This window comes from Anomalospiza imberbis, chromosome 6 (assembly GCF_031753505.1).
Source record: "Anomalospiza imberbis isolate Cuckoo-Finch-1a 21T00152 chromosome 6, ASM3175350v1, whole genome shotgun sequence".
NCBI lineage: Eukaryota > Metazoa > Chordata > Aves > Passeriformes > Viduidae > Anomalospiza > Anomalospiza imberbis.
Window position 1 is genome coordinate 62,244,680 of NC_089686.1, and position 19,205 is coordinate 62,263,884.

At 38.9% G+C, this 19,205-nt stretch overlaps 1 protein-coding gene across 2 annotated transcripts in view; it reads left to right on the plus strand.

Annotated features, from left to right (window-relative positions):
- Positions 1-19,205, plus strand: part of ANO3 (anoctamin 3) — a 133,008-nt gene that overhangs the window by 15,997 nt on the left and 97,806 nt on the right. The window contains exon 1 of one of the 2 annotated variants that reach the window (XM_068194826.1): positions 8,849-9,020. The exons of the other annotated variant lie outside the window; for it this stretch is intronic. Within the exon in view, the coding sequence (XP_068050927.1) occupies positions 8,864-9,020 (157 nt within the window). The 5' untranslated portion in view covers positions 8,849-8,863. Of the gene's footprint in view, positions 1-8,848; positions 9,021-19,205 lie in introns of those variants that run through there. 2 annotated transcript variants of the gene reach the window in all.

Genomic DNA, 19,205 nt, shown 5'->3' on the forward strand with positions numbered 1-19,205 from the left:
AATGTTTGCAGCCATTGAAACTGCCTGCTTAATTGGTTTTGACCATATAAGCTAATGAAGTTCAACTGTGACCTTTTTTAAGCTTGTTCCAAATGTAGTTTCTGGCATCTGAAGCAAGTCCATGAAGTTTTAAAATCCTGGCTCTATAAACTGAGATCTTCTGAACTACAAATAAATGAGTAATATGCACCATTTAAGATGTGATTATGAGCTCTTTTTCTGCAGTTCATGTGCAGGGTTCAGAAGGTCAGACATGGCCACAGTCTCTCCTATTATTTTCAGGCTCTCATGTGTTCTGGTTGCCTGATCACATGGATTTTGGTTTCAGTTCTTTTTCCATGGCTTTGACTTATGAAAACAGCCACATTTCAAGAAAAATCCAACAAGCTGTACAGTTCACAAAGGCTGAGGACAGTGATTGCTTTTAGACTCTGGAGCAATTGAACGGACTGTTTAATCTAAATATTGCTTGGTGTTGGTTCTTGGGTAAAAGAGCTACAAAGAAAATAGAGGCCCTTAGGATCATAACAGCCCTTAGTAACTTCCTTGCTTAGACCAGCTGTTGCAAAACTACTCAGAATTTAGAGGCAAACAAAATCAAAAGTGGAGAAATGGTGCTCTTATTTAAGTGAAGTCCAGGAATTAGATAAATAATGTGAGGAGTGGAAGAGGGATTCCTTTCTGCTGAAGATGCTGACCCTTTGATTGCCAGCTGTGGCTCAAAATTTAAACCGGTGTTTTCCTTGTTTCTGTGGTTTTCACTGTAAGAAGTTTTTCCTGTCATCTTTTCAGTCAGTAAATGTAGGCACCCTTTGTTTAAAGAGTGCCTGGGGATAGAGTAAAAATTTCAAGGACTTAATTTCAAAATGTATAAGGCTGTTAAACAATCAAATGCTGGTGGTGCTGAAAGGAGTGTGTATCTCCTTTGTTTCACAGTACTGAAAATTTGCCTAGGGGCTCGTAGATGGCCATCTAAATAATGTGCTAAGATTTTCAAAATCAGAAACTGCTCAATACTTGGGAACATTTATCTTGGACTCGTTCCTAAAAAGGTTTTTGAAATTAGGACGAAATGCCAGAATGAAAGAAGTACATTTTGTGTAGCTGTGGATTGGTAGAATCTCGGGCTGCTGGTGTAGAAATACTAGAAGGCAAGGGAGACCTGAGGCAATGTGTGTTGAAGTCAGAAAGAATAGTGTTACATACACATAAATGCAGAGAACATGCAGTTGTTCAAGGAACTGTGGGCGTGGAGGCTCAAAACCCTGGTGAATGTGGCAGGATTTAATTAGACTTTTCAGACTCTGCAAATAAACTGCTCATCACTAGTTTGGTGCTGCAGTCCCAGCGCTTGTGGCTGGTTTTGGTTTGGATCTCACAGGGGGGATGTACCTCAAGGGTGGTGGAAGACTGAAATACTCAGTGGCAAGCTGCAGAATAAGACTTTGGGGAGGGTCCCCCTCCAGCGTCTCCTGCACGTCCTGGCCTGCTTGCTGCTCATGCTGTAGGAAAGGTGTGCTCTTAACTCTGTTACTCTTGGTGCAACTAATTTTGTTGAAATACTCATGAAAACAGGAAGAGCTGAGATTTGCCCATCTTTTTTCACAAATCTCACCTCTTTTGACACTGTTACTCTAATTGAAATTAAAATTTGATTAAAGAATGCATTAATTTGGTGAGGTGGGTTTATCATACTTGGAGGAGTTTGGATGTGTGATGATTGATGTTTACAATACAAATAACAAGTTTTTTAAGACCTCTCACTTTGGCATTTTTTCTGTGCACTAATCTTAAAATTTCTAGAGTACAATTGAACATAAGACACTTCTGCTCTAGAGAAAAGCACAACAGAGATAATGTGATAAATCTCCTGTTATAGCTCTGGCTTCTCTCATTGCAATACCAGACTGAAACAAGAGATTAAAAAAAGTCGATGCTCTGGTGGAATATAGACACAGTCTTCCTTTTTACAGTAAAACCAACAATATGTTGTTTTGCAGTTCTCAGTTCTGTTCCGTGCTGGAACGTGTCACCACCAGAGGGTGACATCATTCCTGAGGTTCTGAAAGTCAGAGGCACGTGTGGAGCAGTGCAGTGGAGGGGCAGGCACTGAGGAGTACTGCCCTGAGCCAAAATGCACCAGGGTGTCATGGGCAGTGTTTGGGTAGTGCTGGTGAGCTTGACAGTGGAGCAAGGGATTACAGCTGCAAACATCCTCTCTCCTTGCTTTCTAAGACTGCCAAGAGAAATAAGAATGCATTTTTTGTTGGGTTTGGGGTTTGGTGGTGTTTTTTTTGTTTTGTTTTGTTTTATTTTTGTTATTTTGTGTTTCTTTGCTTGTTGATGTGTTTCTGCATAGGGTTGCCTAGCTCAGCAAGGACTCGGTTGACTGATTTAACCAAGGCCCCATTAAAATGGATTTCACTCTGCTCTGGGTCACCTGGTGGCTAGAGTTCAAGAAGTTCAGGAGAACCACAGAGGAAATATTCTGGTGTGTGCTTTCAGCATGCCTCTTGCAGGGCTCTGCAGCCAGCCAGCCGTGGCATGTGCATGGCCAGGTATCTTGGGCAGACCCAGATGAGCTGGGAAGGGACAGGGTACCTTGTTGTTAGTGGCAGGAAACCTACTGTTATCAGTCAAAACGAAAATATAGGTCTCCAGAGAGAGCAGAGAGAGTATAGGTCTCCAGGTAAACACAGCATCACAATCATTGCAAAGCATCCATCCTCTGCTTATTTCCTGCTTAAAAGTGTGGAAGTGTTAAGATCCTTTCTCTTGTTTTCTCCAGTGTATTTTGCTAACTCAAACAGATTCCAAATTATTTTTTCCTATCTTCTATTCTTCTTTGCCTTCAGAAATTCCACCAAAAATCAAACACAAAAAGACAAAGGGAGAAGATAAATATCATCCTATCTTCTCACAGCTTTCTTCAATTTCTGGAAGAAAATGTGCCTATGTAATGAGTTTCCTTAAAGTGAAGGGAATTTTTATTTCTTTAGTATATATTTTCAGTGGGTGAGAAGAGGATTTACAGGGCTGTCTGTGGCTACAAGTGTGCAGAATGGAAGAAAATGAACAGACTAAAAGCGACTTAAATTCACAGAAATCACTGAGTTGTAGATTTCATTCTTAACTGGGATCCACTAAACTGAGTATTTGTCTCTTTTTTCATTTGGTTGAGGCATTAAGTTGTTTTGCTGGAGTTTTTACTTATGTCTCAGTAAGGCAGTGAAATTATTCAGGCTGGAATAAGCATTGTCCACAACTGCACAGCACCAGCTCTCATAGTGCAGTTCGCTTACCTTAGGAAATCTGGAATTTGGATAATCATTAGATATTTACAACTCTGATTTCCTTCAAGACACTGGTTGTAGGTATTGCTATAGAGACAATGTTTGAAATATTTCAGTATTGGGGATTTTAAAGATGAATTTTGCTGTAGATGTTGAATCTGTGGGTTTTAAGTACCAAAAATTGTAGCTATTTTAAGATTTAGTGTGAGATGCTCTACAGTCACAGTCATCTTTTGATTTGTATTCAGATAATAAGAGGAATATCCTTTTCCTTTGTGCAAAAGAGAAAGCATTAAAGCTAAATACAATTGACCGGACTATGACTTAAATCTCAGCTTCTGGTGTCTTGGAAATCCCGGGTTAACAGGTGACCAGCAGGCACAGTGCACCTCAGAGCAGCCTTCACCTGCCTCTGAAATAGGCAGTGTCAGTGGTGGGAGTAACTCATTTCATGAAATTTCTGTGAATTGTGCTGTATGCTGTACAGGCTGGGTAGCTCTCGGGATTTGTGCAATATTCCACGTGGTTGTCAGAGTGATCACCTTTTGTGGCTCAGGCTTTCTTTGGGTCTGGTGTGGCAGGAGATGAAGCAGTGCCTCTGCAGAGCCTGGTGCCTTCCCTGGCAGGCATGAGCTGTGCTGGCTGCTGGAAACAGCCATGGCAATAGCACTGCTGTGTTATTCCTTTGGTTGGTGTGAACTACGGGCTGTGTCTGTTCACAATTCTCCTGACAAAATGAGTAAATTCACTGAAATGGAATTGTCACCGAGAAAGATTCAGCTAGCTGAGGCTTCTGCTATACGGGTTTGGGGTTAAGGAAAAAGAAGTCCTTTGACATTCCAATTTTTATACTTGCTCTTTTTTCCATTCCACTGCTGAAATGCTACTTTTGGATGAAGGAGGTGAAAATCTAATGGGAACATTTCAGAAGGATGGAAAGCAAAACTGTTCTCCCCAGCCAGTCAATATGCTGTACATAGTCTGTGCACACTCTTCCCTCCAGATTTTCAAGTCCTTTTGTGGTAAGGAAAAATGTTTGTGCTATTAAGTGCTGACAGGTTAGGAAAACTGTTTCCCTTGCTGCTCCCCCATGACTGTGCAGCCCTTGTTGGAGAGTGGATGGTGCTGGGACGGCAGCCAGGAGTGAGGAATTCAGAGGGGCTCTGCTGCAGTGGCCTGGCAAAGGAGCTGCTCTGAGATGCCTTTGTCTGGCTGCCATCAATGTGCCACTGTTTGCCAGGATAATTGCCCAGTCAGTACTAACTGGGGGGATGATTATATAAAGCTCGTGTCCAGTGGAAACAGGAAACAATATGTTTTATTTATTTTTCCTAGTCATGAAGTTCCCTTCTGTCAGCCTGCTAGGACTGGCTGGTAATTATTTGCTGGCAGAGAATATGGGGTGACAAATTAACATAAGGGGCATGGCATCAGAACCTAATCTCCCTTATTATTCAGGTGAAATCTCTGGTTTTAGGGCCTAATTGAAAGGCTGAGACAATAGGTTTTTTCCAGCCTGTATTAGAGAAGGCTTTGGGGTGACCCAGTTGCAGCCTCCCAGTACCTGAAGGCAGCCTACAGGGAAGATGGGATGTTTTACAAGAGTATGAAGTGACAGAACAAGGGTGAAAGGCTTCCAGCTGAGAGAGAGTAGGTTTAGGTTAGATATATGGAAGGAATTCATTACTCAGAGGATGGTGAGACACTGGACCAGGTTGCCCAGAGAGTCTGAGGCTGTCCCATCCAGGGAAATGTTGAAGGTCAGGGTTGGATGGAGCTCTGAGCAACCTGGTCTAGTGAAAGGTATCCCTATACACGGCAGGGGGGTTGGAACTAGATGATCTTTACGGTTCCTTTCCAACCCAGGCTATTCTTTGATTTTATGATTACTCCAAAGTAGATCATGTCCTGTATCTACAGCTGTTCAGCTGGTTTTTCTAATTTGGAAACAAATAGTTCCAAAAGTTCATGCTTTAAAAAGGCTTTTCTCAGTTCTTATGGTAGCTCTGCAACTGTGAAAAGGTAAACTGTAATTTTTTTTTTTTTTACACTCAGTAGTAATACAGCTCACTAGAAAAAAAAAATCTTAGTATTACTATAGTAAATTCTTGATTATTTGGTTTAATAAACATTTTAAACCAGTCACTTAACGGATTACTATTACGAGAAAAAGTTATTGTTGAGAAGTGTCTCATACTTACTGAAAAATTATGGGCTTATTTTCTTCTATTTTAACCCTTGAAGTTTAGGAGCAGTTTTCCTTTGCATTCTCGTGTTGGATGTCAGTACCTTACAGCATGAGGGAGACTGTTCCTGCAGTGTCACTGTTTGTACTGGGCACATCAGCCTGTGACTCAAAATAATAACTGACTCAACAGTTACTGTGTGCAGACTGGTTAAATAATGGTGAGCAATTGGACTGGAAAGCCAGGAAAGACTCAGTTTTTGTTTGCAAGGGGTGAGTAGCGCAGAACCGTGCGAGTTCATCTGTGCAGTCCTCCCCTGCTCTCGTGTTAGGGGATGCAGGGAGCACTGCCTGGGTGCCTTTCCTGCTGCTCCACAACACCTCTTGTATTTCCAAGGCTTGCCAACCTCCAGGTATCCATGCTGGAAGTACAAGTGGAACATCAGGTTCTGAATAACAGCATCTTACCCCCTGGGCTCTCTAGCCGTGAGCAGCAGACCCTTGCACATCGTGGTTGAGGTTCTTGTGATGTGCACGAGTTCCCTGACACTCTCTTTATCCAGCTCTCCTACTCCAGCTTTTGTGGTAGGTGGAGCTGAGCCAGTGGAGGTAGTGGCAGGAACATTGCCTGTGTAGCCCAAGGGGAGTATTTAATTGCCTTGCATTTCCTACTCAGGTTAATGGAAAAAGCATGCCAAAATTAGCTGCAAAAATTTTTCCTGCCTTTCTGTTTTTATCCCTTTTTTTCTTCTTCTAACTCTCTTCTCAGGGAACATAACATCAAATGAGTTTAAAGGTTTTCTGTGTTCAGTGGGCTGAAACCTGTGCTGTGATAAGTGATGTTATGTTGTATTTACTCTTTTGCCAATGTTCCTTAATTTTCTATAGTTTTCCAGTAAACTTTTGTGTGTTTTTTTTACCTCTTGAGAATATTTGGGTGCAATTTTCTCCTTCGCACCTCCCCAGAGCAAAACAACCTTGGTGTAGCCCTAGGTCTCAGTGACCTGGGTGTGACCCAGTCACGGACTGCTCTTGACTGATTTACATATTCAGAGTTATATGGGAAACTTAACAGCAGCATGGTAATGAGAAAAAAAATTAAATCCCACTGATATTAATGTTACTGGAGAAACACAAACCCTTCAGATAAAGGTTTGTACAGGAAGTGAAATTACTTACGTGTCCAGGAAAACTTACAAGAATCCAGCAAAAGCTAAGATAAAGTTCTTGGGACACTGAATAATGAAGAAATGATCCACCCTCTGGGCATTTGAGGTGTTCTGCCTTTAGAGGGTTAAGCTGCTTCTTTCTTTACTAGTTTTACTATGCTGGACTCATTTACCTAGCACCTCCATGTAATATACATGTTTTAAATTTTTATAAGCAGGTAAGTGCAATTTTAGCTATGGATTTTTTTTTTTTTTTTAATAAATTGATAGGGCTGTTTCCTCCTGTAAAGTTTCTGGAAAATTTGGCAGCCAGCGTTTTCATTTGGGGAACGAACTTTCAGAAGACAAAGTAAGATTACTTCAGCCCGCATAAATGACACAGGTAGACTTTACATATATAAGAGGAACTGGAATGGAGAGCTATTTTAAAAAAAGATGCAATGCTTTTTGTCTGATATTTTTGCCTTTTCCCTTTCTTGGTGTAAGTCATGCTGGGTTTGCCTTCCAAAAACCATACTTGTTTTTCCTGTTATATAACCCTTTCTAAAGTTTTTTTTTTAGTGTTGTGACACTTGCATCAAGCTTTTCCTGCCCCTGATGTGCATTAATTGAAGTGAATTGAAAGCAAAACTGTCACATATTTCTGGTCGCCTTGGAAAGCTTCCCCTCTGACTGATTTTTACAGTCCCATTTCCATGTTTTTCTACTTGTTAGAATTAGCCTTTTTGCCTCAGTTGGGTTCCTAGCTGCAATCAGGTCCCATCTAGATATTACCTCATAGACATTCCCTTAACCTAAATATTTAAAGAAGTATCTCACTGGTAAATAGATCTCTTTATTTCTTTGCAAATATAACTGGGTCCTGTTTGAGGATATGTTTCTACTGCAAGCACATGGAACCTCCACCTGCTCCGTGCTTGCATTGAGATTATTTAGGACAGCACCATCAGCAGCTCAGTTTAAAACCTGACTTACGTTTAAACCTAATGTTTCAGTGTTTTCCAAGTGGAGTTTAGGATTTTGGATTTCTCCTGCTTTTGCAGGACAAGGGAATGTTTAGTAAAAGCTGCAGGGCTGCATAGATCTTCTGTTTTTCTTTGCATTGTTTTCTTCTCTTTCTCACTGTGCAAAGAGAAAATAAGAAAGGGATAGCTGGCTAATGGCTGGCCAACTGCACATCAGCTTTCCTGTAGCTCAGGTCTGGCAGTGTTTCTCGTGTGGCCTGTTTCAATGACTAATTCATGCTTTATGTCCCCTGCTGTTCTTGAGGGATTTAGGAGTTGGCAGTGTGCTTCCAGACCTCTGAGTGCAGCGTGCCCTCCCCGGAGCATCTCCTTGCCCCTCCTGCTGCTCTGCCAGCTCCCCAGCATCTCCAGGTGGGTGACTCCTCTGGCACTTGAGAGTGCTCAGACTCTGCTGGGACAGGTTAGAAAAAGATGGATCGTTTTCATGTCTTGAGTTGTGTGGAGATTTAGTTGCATTTAAGGAAACAAAAGTAGTAATAAAAAAGTTTGAAAGATAAACCACTTTCCTTAATATTACTCTTACTTAATATTTTCTTAGACACATTTTTATACTCAAAGCTCTCAAATAATAAGCAGAGAAAGTGTGATGCGTTTCTTCCTCATTTTCAAGGAATTACATAGCTTTTGGTAATTTGTCCTCCCCCATCCCGTGCAATGACTTGGGTGTTCACTGAGGAAAGGCACTTGTGGCACAAGTGACAAGGCACAGGTGCCAGGATGGGCTGGGATGGACTCGCTCCCATTGCTATTGGCCCCTCCCAGCTGGGGAACAAAATCTCAGTTAGACTCTTACAGTTAGGAAGTCCCCAGCTTAGCAGGCATACAAATGTCTCTGCTTATCCTGGCTATTTTTCTGGCAGCTATTCATAATGTGGTTGTCACTGCAAGAGCAGAAGAACTTTTTAAAGTAGTAGTTTTCCATTTTAGAAACAAGCTGCAATATTTATCAGATGCTCCAAAGCTGGAAGAACAGCTTCATGGAAATAGAGTTTCTCTGTCATTGATTTATTGATTTAACAGCAACAACAACAAAGAACTTTCTGCACTGTTATAGTCGGGTTTTTTGGGTTTTTTTCCTTTGTGATCGGAAGTTATTTTTGGACTGCAAGTTTGGGCAAGCTGAACTAGAAATCGCATCTCCTTTTATTCAGGTTTTTTTTTTATAATTTGATGTCTACTGAGGCTATCAAAATGTCAGCTGTTACAATTGAACTGGATAAGATTTTATCAGATGAGATTGAGGGCAAAAGGGATTCCAAGCCAGATTTTAAGCAAGGCAAATTCAGTCAGTCATGTGTTGATTATCACCATGGTTTTCAACTTCACTGCTCACGTTCTGCACCAGCTGGTAAGCATGCATTTATATGACTTATTTTCTCAAATCTGTGCCTATTTACTCATGTAACATGTGGCAATTAAACTGTAAGACCCAACAAGGAAAACATAGGAATTGTTGCTGTCATGCAAGCATTATAGGAATTAATTTTAGTTCAGATAAGGGGTGGAAACAAATGATGGTTTAAAAAGAATCTGTGTCTCCTGGACCCTCTAGCACATGGCAGGGGTGGTCCAGGAGCCTGTTACCTTGGCACTGCAGGAAAATGAGCTTTCCATTATACAGCTTTTGTGGAAGTTAGAGCAGCCTGAGCTGCTGCTCTGAGAGGAGACTTTGCAAAGTATTTCTGTAAGCTGTGCTCTCTAGTGACTGTCACTGGGGCTCTCTGACTGTTTTTTTTCTGGTTTTTTGTCATATGTAAGGAGGGAAATTCTTACTGCTTATTTTTATATTGGGCAGGTGATATGTATAAGTAGAATAGGTCCACAAAAATGTCATTTTTTGTGAGCATCATGAAATTTAAATTTTTCCAAAAATTCATAGCCATGAAAAATACAGACTTGTAGCTGCCTTGGGTTGTCTAATATAACCAAGGGGACACATCTGCAGGTAATTAATGGAATCTCAGTTAATCCCCACAAGTCTTTTTAAGTATTGGGTAGTTCCTCACGTAGGAAACCCTTCTGGGAATGGCTACTCTGATTTCTTTGGGACTAGGTACGTATTATGACTTTCACAACTCCCAAAGAATTATTTGCTTTTCATCATGTTTTCACTTGCCCAGAACAAAACACAGACTTGGCAAGTGGAGAATATCTGAATGTAATTGACACTCTATATCCTGTAATAGGACAACTGAAGTGCAGTGCAAGTCTGCACCTTTCAGATTGGCTGAAGCAGGTAAAGATATGAATCAAATAAATCAAAATAACATTTACAACTTTGCAACAAGTGTTTGGAACATTTTCTAGTTATAAATTCAGTTCTTACACATTAAAATGGTCAAATGGTTGGAACCTTTCCTTTGCAAAAAAAGCAGATGGCTTGTGCTTTCCCTAATAGAAATTACCTAATTTCTCATTCTCTAAAGCCTTCAGTAACTTTTGTGAAACAGAATTTTCATAGTCGATGCACTTCTGAAATTTTCTCTTGTATGTCAGCAGGGTTTGTAAGGTCAGGAATTAGGTGTCTGTCTGTTCCTCTGGGATCTTATTACATAATTTTTAAAAGACCTCTCCTACCCTACAAGTGTCACTAAAGAACTTGTGCATGTGTTAAGTGATTTGCTGAGCTGTATTCCTTAAATGACAAACAAACCTTTTTAGCCTATCTTGTTGATAAATAATGAAACATTAAATTTAATTTCATATTAATTTAAATTTAATTAATATTTGAACTTCCAGTACAAGCAGCATACTGTTGCTCAGAATTCTGCACCAAGGAGGTGATAAAAAAACCACACTTCCTTTTTTGATTCTTCCATTCAGGAGAAGTTATTATTTTCTTTTAAGAAGGATTTTGTCTTGTGAGTATTTGTTGCAAACACTGTTTAATATTCCTGAAGCAGAAACGGTGCTTACAAACATCTCTGAAAAATGTTTTGTCTGAGTATAGAGATTTTCTTGGTTTATATTTTTGTATCATGAGCAGAATCAAATGAATACTGATGCATTGTCTTAGTGTTTTGGGGTGTTATGAAGGATCACTTAAGGGAAATGCCATCTCATTCTTTTGCCTCCTAAAGTTTTCCATGATACATTTATTTTGCCAGGCTTTAGGCAAGCCCTTTGTAGTTTCTAGTGTTGTGCTGTGTTGGTTGAAGTCTGAATGGAGAAGGGTAAACAAGTCCTGTTTGGCTTCCACAGGCCTTTTCCTAAGAGGAACTGCTGCTTGCACAGCCATGGCTGTTGATAAAAATAAGGAGCTTCTGGTTATGCTACAATGATGGACCCTATTTCTTTGACTAGGCTATTTACCAACAATGCTGTTTGCCAGGCAGAAAAAAATTTCAAGCTATGGTAATTGACAGAGGTTTTTCTCTTAGAATTTAGGTTTGGGTTGGTGTGGTTTTTTGTTTGGTTTTTTTCCAAATGGTAATCTGAAAGCCTCCAGGGAAGTCAACATCCTACATCTGGGTACTGCCCTGAGGTTTGGCTTCTCTGCCCCAGGGCACTGCACTTGCACAGCTGCAGCCTTGGGAATCTCTATATTTAGTGTCAGCCAACTTTAGATTTTAAAGGGGTTTTTTTGAAAATAATTTTTAAAATACTCACATAAAATTGTTCATAGTGATATCAAATGATAGGAAGAGGTATGTAAGCTATGAAAACACTGAGTACTCAGTGTTAACCTACAGAAAAGCAGTAACAGAGAACACTTCCTTGTTCTTCTGTTCAATTTGCTGTTCACAATATTGGTTCTTTTGAGAGGTTATAGTTTAAAATTTATTATGCAGTGCTTGTCATATAATTCTTTTGGTATCTAAAGCAGAGGATTCAATATAGAAAGATTTCATTTAAGAAAAGCTTTCCACGTAGTACTGATGTGTTGCTGCTTCTAAGCATAAGACTTTTAAACAAAATGTGAACACTGAGAAGGTAAAGTGGGTATCCTGAACACTCTGATGTTCAGGAAATGTTACTGGGACAGAAAAATATGAACCATTTTTTTATTTTGTTTTATTTTCAATTCTGATGCAAGTACCAATCCTGAGGTCTTTTTTTTTTGTGACCTGCACATACATGAAAATACATTGGACATATATCAAAATACACTGCAGATTAATAACAAAAGAAGAAAAAAATCTAAAGTATTGATACGTTCTGCATATAGAGTACAGAATTTTTTTTTTTTTCCGTGTAGAGCCTTATTGAAATCTTTAGGGGTTTATCACTTGCAGAGAAATATTAAGACATTGGTTTAAGGAATGAAATGCATAACCAAGATCAGTTGATGAATGCCCCAGGAACAGATCAGAGACTCCAAGGGTGAAAGCTTGAATGGAGCAGTGACACTTTAGACATGGCAGATAATGTGGGATTGGTAGGGATTGATATTTTAGGGATGTCATGCAATCTTTGAACAATCAAGCTTATCTTGATTTTTAAGGTACTTACTCTGCAAAGAAGAATCTTTTAATACAATATATTGAATGCAAGTGTCACAGCCACAGCCGTTTGTCTTCACCCATGGAAAACAGGCTGTCCCTAATACAGAACCGTTTCTCTGTTGTACTGGTGAGAGTAGAATTTCCTCCAAGACTTGGTCTATTTGCTCTTCAGACTTGTCACCAGCAAAGCTTATCTGAATATTGCAGATGTAAATATTTGCGCAGATTTAAACCCTATTATCCCTGATATTTGCTTCTCCACTTAATCTCTTGTTAGTCTGGAAGAGACTGAAAACACTTGACCTACAGTCTTCATTGCCAAGTCAGAGTGCAGCACTCTAACTGTCCTGAAATTACAAATGCATGAAATTACATGGTTTTGACTCTGTGACTTTTAGTAGAATGGTACAAGGATAGAAAAACACCTACTTGGTTTTGCCTTTAATGTGGTTCTTTCACTGATGAGTTTTTTGGGGCATCTTCTATGGTGAATGCAAGTGAAGAGAAAGGGGGAGGAAGAGAATATTAGTTCATACAGGGATGGAGTAAAGATGTACCATGAGCTACCACTGGAAGGTCTATCACTCTTTGTCACTACCCTCTGAACTAGAATTTCATGAATAATACACAAAATGAGCCTACATCTAAAGAATAATTGAGAGTTAGCAGAGAGGCCTAACACACTGAGGCATTCGCCTCTGCCCCGGGAGGCAGGACTTCCATCCTTACATGGTATGGATAAATGGAAACTAAACAGAATACAAAAATTTAATTTTTCCCCTAGGCAAAATTTCTCTTCTGTGCACTTCCTTCATTGAATGGGCTATTTACCTTCAATGGAGAATGGGGTTGTTCAGCAGGCTCCAAGAAAAGACACTAATGACTTGCAACAGTGGATTTTATTTCCCAAACTATCTCAGTAGCAATAGAAGTATGTCTAGGTAAAGAATATGCTTACCTCCAAGGTCAAACTTTCCTTGATTTGAAATGTGAGGTCAATACTTGCAAAACAGATGAGTGCAGACTTGGTAACAACAGTGAAAAAATGGAAGTCTGAGAACTCTTCCTGTAGCACAGTGTGTCTTACGCTTGCAAAGCCCGAACACCGCAGTGAAATACTTGTATCTTACCTGTGTGCTTAAGTCCTTTTTACTTGAATAATGAGCATAAATTGATAAGAAGGTCTCCAGTATATGAGAAGATGCAAACTGACTCAGGGATGATGGGGAGGTCACTGAGGAATTTCAGGTTTCTTACAGGTCTTGAGTTATGTGTCTATATGCAATTGTAACAACATGTTTAAAAAAACCAAGTCTGAAGCCTGTGAGCATCATAAGTAGAATGGACTGATGGCCATGAATCAATAACTTTGGTAAGTAACAAATGCTCCTCTGGTGATGCAGAATACAGTTTTATTTCATGTTTGAACACTGAATTAACTGTAGATTCTGATGGCTGTGTCTAGACACTATGCAGTCAGGAAACAAATGATGTCATTTAGTACATTGTATATAAGTTACTGCTTGCAGTGTTAGAAACCCCAGCTATGGGTTGTTTCATTATTACACCACCAAGAATGTATAGAAACTCTGGCAGACTTTAGAAACCCTTGTGATTTTTGTATCAGCATTGTAATATTATCTATGTTAATCCAGTTTTGAAAACCAAAACAATAAACAAAAATAATATTTTTACTTTTCTTCCTGAGAACACAAGTTTAGTAAAATTTAGAAAGGACATAATGGGAGAGAGAGAATTATATGGAGTTGTCTGTGCAGGCAGCTGAATGTTATAAATAGAAAGTTCTGAGTGGTTCTGGAAGACACAAGTGTCCAAGTGTCTTTTTCCAAAAGCATATGGTGAGGAAAGTATTTGGCTGCCTGTTAATCTCAGTCCTAAAGTGTGCTGTTTTGCTGGTAAAAGAAATTGGGAATGCTATCTTGAGGAAATATGTATCTAAATATGCAAAAGTATTTGTAATCATTTAGATCTCTCTCTTTTTTGTGCTTTGGGAGGGAAGAGGGGGGGCATGTTGAAATCACTTAGATCCAGCTACATCCACCTCTTGTGGCAGGACAATTAATGTCAAAACTATCTGGCTCTATAGTTTTTGGAATGAAGTAACCTCAGGCTTCTGTTTTGAAGATTTGACTATTTAGGCTTACTCTTTCTAAAATGCATATATTTTGTGTATGAAAATAAAATAGATAGCACTTCAAAATAGCACCCTAAATTACATTATGTATTGTCAATCTTTTAAGTAAGCAGTAGTCCTCCTTATTCTGCTGCTATACTTTTGTGTTGTAATGCAATGGGCTTTCTGTAAACTCAGATTGTAGTCAGATGCCAGTATTAATTATTTTAAGGTGTTGTTAATAAAAAAGGTAGTAAATTTTTTACCAAATTTGATTCAAAAGCACTTATGCACAATGCACAATGATGTATGTTGAAGATGAGCTGTTTGTCCTATCCCAGTACTGAAATACATGCTAATTTCTACAGTGCCTTATTGAATATCTTCAAGAAACTTTTTTTCTGGTGCTTCCTTGTAGAAAATAAATTCTCTTGTTAGCAGAGTCTTCTTCTGGTAGGTACATTAACTGTTCTTTTCCTTAATTTGTTTTTCTCCCATTCTTTTCCTGATAATAACAGTCCAGTCATAGTGGGCATGGCACTGGGACCGTGAGTAAGAGGTCAAAACTGATTTTTGCTTTCCCTAGGCATTGAGAAAGAACTAAATATCAGAAATTCATGAAATCACTAAAATAACTTGAGTCAGTCCACATTTAAGCTGCTTCTCATCTTATTTTGGTACACCTTTGATTTTTTATTTTCTAAACGTTTTGATTTTGCCACTCAAAAAATACCCAAGAAAAACACCCTTGTAGAAATATTAGTTTACTCAATCCTTTCTTCAACCAAAAAACATTGTGCTGAACCTGAATAAGGGAACTAATGAATTATTTAACTGAACTGCTGCCAACATCTCATGTTGCCATACTCTATGTTCCTACTGCCTGATACTCTTTAGTCCAAGGATGAGATGTCCAAGGTCTGCATGCTTTCTCTTCCATGGCTAAGGCAAGCTCTGTTAGCGTGGCTTTAAAGAGAAAAATGCCTATGAATAGAGGTTCTTGCCCTGTCAACTTTGGCAAGGCAAAATGCTTTTTTTTTTAACTCAATTCCACTTTGACAGAATAAAGACTGGATTTAATAAAACCAGTCTTTCAGAAAGGCAGTTATCAATCAAAGTACAATTATATTGACCTGTTTGTTTCTTAGAAAAGTCTGTGTTGAAAAATCCATGGACTCTGTTTTATGGGAGAAAACTCTGGAGATTTTCTCCCATAAAATAAAAAACAATGGAAATAGACTATGAATTTGCTAGGATGGTTGGGTTTCCTGCTCTTTGAGACTCTACAGAACACCTAGTAAGAGTTGCCAATTGTTGCTGCCCACTTCAATTGACTAAAAGTTCTGTCAAAACTAGACAGAAATTGGAGTAATTCAATACTCCAGTTAGGAATAACAAACTCTCTATGTTTATGCACTCTTTATTTTTTCTTAATAAAAACCTAAGGAGAACATAAATCTTCTCAATTCATAGGTAATCAAATAAGTTGAATGAAGTTTATTCCAAATGTTGACATCTTATTCTTGAGAGTGATTTTGCCTTGTCCTCTGGCTAATTTAACTAAATGATGTAACAAATGCTTAGGGGGGTTGATATTTTTTCTTCATTTCTGGAAGAACACAGTTTGTACATAGTTTTCACACAGGATGTGACTGGCTTCTTCACTTACCTCAGGAAGGAAATTGTAAGGGCCATTCAAACAAGTACAAATAGTTTTTCTTTATTTATAGACATCTTGTCATCCTCAAAATTCACAGAGTTTAATACAACATGTTTTTGGCATGTTCTCTTTCTGTTAATAGTGTCTGTTACAGTAGAATTAAATGTGATGCCTTTTATTTTTATAAAATTTTGTTTTCTGCTGTTCTAATTTTGATTTCCATATGCTTTCCTTCTGAACTCCTTTGCTTTTCTGGGAAAAGCAAAGCACAGATAATGGGGAGATCTGGGAGGGAACTGTAATGTTCTTCTGCCCTTCATAACCCAAAGGAATTACTATACAGACTCAGGTCAAAATCACTTGTTTGATATCCTGTTGTGGCAACAATCAGTATCCACTATTTCAGAGGAAAGGAAAACAGGAAAGCATGCTGGTCAGGTTTCTATCTTCAAAGATATCCTACCACTTGATCCAACTTAGCAGCGCTGAAGCACTGCAAGAGTAATGGCACTCAGCTTGGGGAAAATGCAGAGTTCAGTCAGTGAAGGTAGATGCTCCCACACCACTGCCTTCACCCAGTTCCAGCCTGGGGCAAAGGGTGCAAAATGAGTCTGGGAGGAAAAAAAGACTCTCTAGAACTGATCATCTTATGATTATCCCTGAAAACCCTAATAACTAACACTAGGAATTTGACATAATCTTATTTTCCCATTTTGTTGCCAGTGTTGATCCCTTTCTTTCTGTATATCTCATACTTTTCAAAGTTTACCAAGGTCTGTTACTCTCATTTTTCTTCACAGCAAGAAAATATTATCCTCTTCCTTTTGTTTTACTCATTATAAAGCACTTGAAGCAATCTTCCTCTCTGCTCAAATTCCTAAATTTTTCCTGGCCTTTGCACAAAAAGTAACTTGCCTCATCTGCCCATCAACATTTTTGGCTTCATCTCATTTGGGAATTTCACTTCACAATACATGGTGTTTTTTTGGTTTTGGTTTGTTTGTTTGTGGTTTTGTTTTTGTTTGGTTTGGGGTTTTGTTAATCGGTTTTCTCATTCCTTTCCACTTTGAAGTGATAATTATTTGTAAGTAAAATAGATTTCAAACACGCATCTTTGGTTTCTTCCTTAAAACCAGTAGTTTAACTTCCAGTTGCTTTCAGCACCTTAACATTTATTTCAACCTTTTTTTAGTACTCTGACTTGTTTCTTATCTTGAGACTGCAACTTTTTCTTGCGATGCCAAATAGATGAGTTTCCACAGAAACTATAAGGCTTTGTGCTATCTTGGCTAGAAAACAACGGGACCGTAAGTTTTGACTTCCTTGTTTACTCTTCAGCCTTTCCCATTTGGCCCCTTTGATGGTGTTTCAAGGCTACCAGTAAGCTCAATGTTTGTTACTATTTTCACATTTAAAAGAGGAAAAGCATAATTGTGGAGGTACTGTATTCAGTTGGCAATCATCTGTTAATATTTTAATTTTGCAATTCCTTTTTGATGATCTTGATATCTTAAAGGTTTAGTTCTTGTACTTGTTGCAGTAGGTACTGATAATTACAAGATGCCTTCTCACTGTACGTTCTTTGGCATGATTTTGGGTACTAGAATCAGAGGCAGAGTACTTTGCAGTGTTTGGGAGAGTATACAAACCTAGGATTGCTTGTAAAATTTCTAATCAAAACATCAGAATTGACCAGTATTGAGACTGGAGTTTCCAGTATTTTCTCAACATAGAAGTCATAGTCTTACAGTTGCACCACAGATGAAGTTATAGAGGTGGTCTCTGTCTCTGCTTTATTTAGAAGTAAGAATTGGAGCAAAAGTTAGCTTTTTGATATTTTCTTTTTTCTTATTGTGGTTTAACCTCTGCAGGCAACTGAGTACCATGCAGCCATTGGCTCACTCCCCCACCAGAGGGATGGGGGAGAAAATCCAAAGGATAAAAATGAGAAAATTGGAGGGCTGAGATAAAGACAATTTAATAGGTAAAGCAAAAGCAGTGAACACAAGAAAAGTGAGAAAAGGAATTCATTCACCGCTTCCCAGGTGGTCAGCTATCTCTTGGAAAGCAGGGTTGCATCAAATGTAATCATCATTCCAAAGGTTCCCCATTTCTTCTTTCCCCTGCTTTATATACTAAGCATGACACCATGTGATGTGGGATATCTCTGGGTCAGTTGGGGTGAGCAGTCCTCGCTGTGTGCCTTCCCCACTCCTTGTGTGCCCCCAGCCTACTCTGCTGGGGCAGAGGGAGCAGCAGAAAAGTAATTTACATTGTGTGAGGACTGCTCAGCAGTAATGAAAACATCTCCACATTATCAACCCTGTTTTCATAGCAAATCCAAAACACAGTTCCACACTGAGCAACACCCTTATAAAACTGTAGTGAATTTACTCAGGAAGAATGCAGAATTTGCCCTGTCTGAACTTGGCAGCTCCACATGGAATTTTTAGGACAAAAGCTGGAGCGTGGTGGAAAAGCTACTATCTATAGATGGTGAGGAAGCCCATCTCCAACACTGAAAACATGATTCAACCGTTTCTATAAAGATATGATCCTGGCATGTGCTATCAAGTGAGGCACTGATAGACTCTGGAATCAATCACTAAAAATAAATTAGCTTTGTGTTACTTAAATAATGAAATATATTCAGGTAATTTTTTTGTTTGCTTTTTTGGATGTTGGAAGCCCTCTTTGATTTACTTTATCAGAAATTACTGTGTTAACCTGGTGGTTCTGAGAACTTTAGCCTCTGTTCTTACCATGCAATCTTTCTGCAGAAGATCAAATTGATCATTAGGCATAGCTTCATGGATAATTTCTTTTTGTTATGTACATTCTTCTATCAATAACCTTTCTGACTGCCTTTCTAATTAACATGATGGGAGATTTGTACCTGGATGTGCGACTGTACAGATTAGATAAAATGTGCTTTGGTTTTTTTTACATCTGTGTTTGCGGATGCATTGATTCGTTTCTTTGTATGAGTGTTGTAAGAAACAAAAGCTCAGACTGTGCTTCCTTGAAATCTTTGGACCATGAGTTTTGAGTTTGGCCTATGTGATATCCAAGCCAAGTGGAATCTTAAGTTTTTTATTTGTGAGGGCTAAAAAAAAGAACAAGTTCTAGACTTATCAAGACAAGTGCAGGCCACAGTTCTGGTGTTCCTTGACTAAATGGCAATTTAAGTCAGTGTTAAAATGATTGTGGTTTATAAGGACATGGCAGAAGACAAAATCTTATCTGCAATTCTTGGCTGGCTGAAATTTTTCTGGGCTTGAGAAGTTTGTTTTC